The 3,883-nt window shown below is 40.0% G+C and overlaps 1 protein-coding gene across 1 annotated transcript; it reads right to left on the bottom strand.

The window, feature by feature from the left end:
* Positions 1 to 256: 256 nt before the first annotated feature.
* Positions 257 to 1,051, bottom strand: LOC114650751 (paraneoplastic antigen Ma1 homolog). The gene has a single exon (XM_028800616.1). It carries the CDS (start codon positions 1,049 to 1,051, stop codon positions 257 to 259), a length of 795 nt encoding a protein of 264 aa, XP_028656449.1.
* Positions 1,052 to 3,883: the final 2,832 nt, after the last annotated feature.

The raw sequence follows: 3,883 nt of genomic DNA, 5'->3' as shown, positions 1-3,883 counted from the left end.
GTTTTGGCTGTACCGGATGCACAAAAGCAGTGAGTTTCCACCTGGAAGCGCGTATTTCACTCAAGAGTTGTAGAAAGGTGGGTGGCTCAGTCTTTCTCTTTCTTAAACGCAACTGAATTAGCATTAGGTCCGCGGCAACTGCACCTCTGAATAACTGCTCCAAATGTGCTCTATCCATATTAGCATGGGGAAGGCCACCTCACTGAACAACCTTATAGAAAGACCGTTCTAATCGTCTGAGAAAATCTGACAATTTCTACCATATTTGCTGCTGCATCAGTCTAAAAGCAAAATACAGATCATCCCCTGATTCTGCAGTCCCAAAGGCACTTTCAAGAGCTTCTAAGTACTCTGTAGTGTTAGCATCAGGATCACTGGTTTGTACAGCCTTTGCTATTTCTAGTGCTGGGCCCTTTAAACTTTCCATTACCCGGCGCTTTTTCTCCTTAGCCATATATTCACTCTCCTCCACCATAAGCCATGCTTGCTCAAGCCAGTGGTCAAACTGCCCCTCTCCTGCTGGAACAGGCTGTGTTCCTGAGAAGATGCGTAGGTTGCGATATCCACCTTCAGACGAGTTTCTATTGGTCTTTTCTAAGAGGTCACCAAATGCCTGTATCACTGAGTCAGCTGTGCTAGTGGACTTCTGTGCACCTGGCAGTAGAGCTTTAATGTCCTCCATAGTTTTCCCCTCAGCCTGCATTAGCAACTTTAATTTGGTATAAAAGCTTTCATCTGCATCTGAGGCTCTGTCTATGATAACTAATGACCATGCCTCTCCACCCTCAGGAAGATGCACCTCAGATGGGACACTTTCGGCAGTTAGGGCGTTTTTGCATTCACACAAGACCATGAGGCGGTTTAGTTCCAAGTTGAAAATCCTTTCCATGACATGCACTCTGCCCAAGCACTTAATAGTCCCAAGAGTCTCTTCAATATGTGCTATTTCCACGTCTTCAGGGACAATAACTAACAGTCCATGAGCCTCACTCAATCCTTCACCCCTGCACCATTTCTTTAACTCAGAAATTAACTCAGTTTTCTCAGCCATTACTTAGCGGATTTTTCCTTTTCTTTTCAAAAAAAAATCAAAAAACAAAAAAAACTCACTGGTTACCCAAGACACAATCTCAGCCGTGCCTCCATTTTATGTAGCCCGTCTACTCCAACTGTGTGTAGAAAGGGACCCTGTGTTCTTTACTCTAATGTCTAATTTGTTAGGATTCTACTTACTTTAATATTTTACGTCTCGGGTTACATTGAACAAAACATTATTAATTAATTCTATCAATACACTGGTTAGATAATAACAAATAATGGTAAAAAAAATTACCTGTTAACATTCGTTCCTAACCTAATAGTTTACAGGTATATTACACAAACTTATAATAAACACCAGGAAACTGGGTTATAAAACAATAATGAACTCCCCGTTTAATTATAAGTCAACAAACACAATTAATAAACTGAAAATAATCAGGACCTATATTACACTATTAATACTAAAATAAAACACATTCAGTCTTGTCACTCTATTTGAAACAAAACGTTGCAGGCCTGATTCGTGGCTTGGGAGCATTGCAACCAAAAACTTATCGCTCCTTTCACTCTACCAGGAGCAACAAAATAAAATGAAAAAGGTACCTTACTTGGCAATGTTGTTATCAGTCCAACAAATCCTTCTGACCTCTCTGCCTCTGTCTATGAGCAGGTAGCCACTGTTTAGTGAATCCAAAAATGTCTCCGTCCTCCAAATAAGCAAACGTCCACCATTAGCGTGTTGAGCTGAGTTAACTCCTGCCTCTGGTAGTTCGCTCCGTTACTCCCCTCGTTGAATTAACAAGTCGTTCCTCATCAGATAGACCCTGCGAATGTCTAATCGAACTTCTTCGTCTATCTCAGCAGTTCGTATGCCGGTAAATTATCTGGTTGATAATTTATCTTTCAAACTTTCTGCTACACCACCTTGGCCTTGGCGTCACACTCTCTCTTTTTTCTTTTTTTTTCTTTCTTCCCTCAGACCGCCATTCCGTTTTCTCGACCACTTCCAGTTATCAAAATAAAAGTGTACATAACTACATAAACAAACTATTACACTAAAATTAACAGTTTACAACACAACATTTACATTTTTACATTAATTAGTGATTTAAACACATTTCTGCCTGGGCTACATGCACATGAATCAGCATCAGGCACTGATACATGAATCAATGTCCAAGCTGTGTTCAACCACACAGCCAGTACTTGGATGGGAGACCATCTAGGAAAAAGCTTTTGTTGCTGCTGTTGGTGAGGCCAGCAGGGGCACTTACCCTGTAGTCTGAATGTGGATACCAATGCCCTAATGCAGTGAATGGGACACTGCTGAATAAATGGCGATGTTCTTTTAATGAGATGGTCCTAACTGTCTGTGGTCATATAAGATCCCTGGAAATCCTTTGTGAAGGTCAAGGTGTATCCTGAATTCCAGGCTAAATTGCCCTCCCTGGCCTAATCATTCTGGTGCCCTAATCTTCCCCTGTCCCTAATTGGCTATTTCTCTCACTACTTCACCAAGCTCGTGTGTGGTCACCCTACTGGTGCAAAAGTGGCTGGTGGATGCTAACACTTGCTACATTAGTGGTGGTTAAAGTGGTTCCACACTTGCTATGAAAAGCCCTCCGAGTAGTGAGAAAAGTACTATAGAAATGTAAATAATTACATTTTTTATTATGAATGTTTGCAGCTCTGATAGTTACACAAGTGAAAATTACTGCATACCTGTTTGCAAAACTTTAACCTCTTTTAACTTGAAACTGTCCAAAATAATCAGCTCTGATGTTGGGGAAGGGTGATTGGTCGAGTAACAAGTGATGTTCTAGCAAATCTGCAATTTTTTTGCTCACCTACTTTCTGCATGTTGTGCATTTTAAAACAAATTTCCAGGTAATTGAGTTACGTACCTTGAGGTAGCCAATATTTATGACATAATTGTGCAAGCAAATGATGATCCACAATGTCGTTGTGGATGTGTTGCAATATAAAACAAGCGATATTGGAGCGTTTGTAGAGAATTGAAGGGTGTCTAGCTTTTTCTAGCATTGCGGCTTTGTCAAATCTGCAATCGACTTTCAGTGTATCGTTTTGAAAAGTTGGTTACAATTTGAAGATTGACTGTTTTTTACACATGCATTTTTCTTTAATGTTACTAAACTGTAGACCAGTGTTTCTTAAACTATGGGTTGCAAGATTTTTAGAATTGGGTCACTCTGAGTTACAAATTACAATTGAAGTGACCAAGAAAGGACCACAAATGGTATGCAGAAATCTTGTGATGGGTCGCTGCTTGCATTCCTGAAACAACCCCCGGTACACTGCTCATCAGATGATGTTCAGGGGAATAGCACAATGATCAGCCACAGTTCTGAGTGATAACATGTTGCAAAGACACATACTAGCCAAAATTGGGTCCTGAGAAACATGCTTAAGAACCACTGCTATAGACTATTGTAGAATGTATATATATATATATTAATAGATGGCATGGAGAAAATGTGCTGAGCTCTGCAGCCTCACTTGTTCAGGGTCAAATGCTGCTCTTGGACATTGCCCATTTGGAGTTTGAACAGTTTCCCCATGCCTTCATGGCAGTCTTGTTCCTATATTCAAAAGGTGAGTATATTAGGTTAATTTTCAATTCTAAATAGATTGTATGATCGAACTGATGTTTGGTGTTTTTTTCTCTGTGCAGTCCCAATGCTATCAGAACAGGACATGGCTTCCCATTTTCCTGAATTAGATTAAGCAGCTTTGAGAATGTTACATTTGATCCAAAACAGAAGTGAATAAACTCTATTGCTATAAGTTTACATTAATACTTTGTACACTTGGAGATCAAACA

Source organism: Erpetoichthys calabaricus, chromosome 1, assembly GCF_900747795.2.
Source record: "Erpetoichthys calabaricus chromosome 1, fErpCal1.3, whole genome shotgun sequence".
NCBI lineage: Eukaryota > Metazoa > Chordata > Cladistia > Polypteriformes > Polypteridae > Erpetoichthys > Erpetoichthys calabaricus.
The sequence above is the reverse complement of the archived record's forward strand: the minus strand, read 5'-3'. Positions and strand labels throughout refer to the sequence as shown.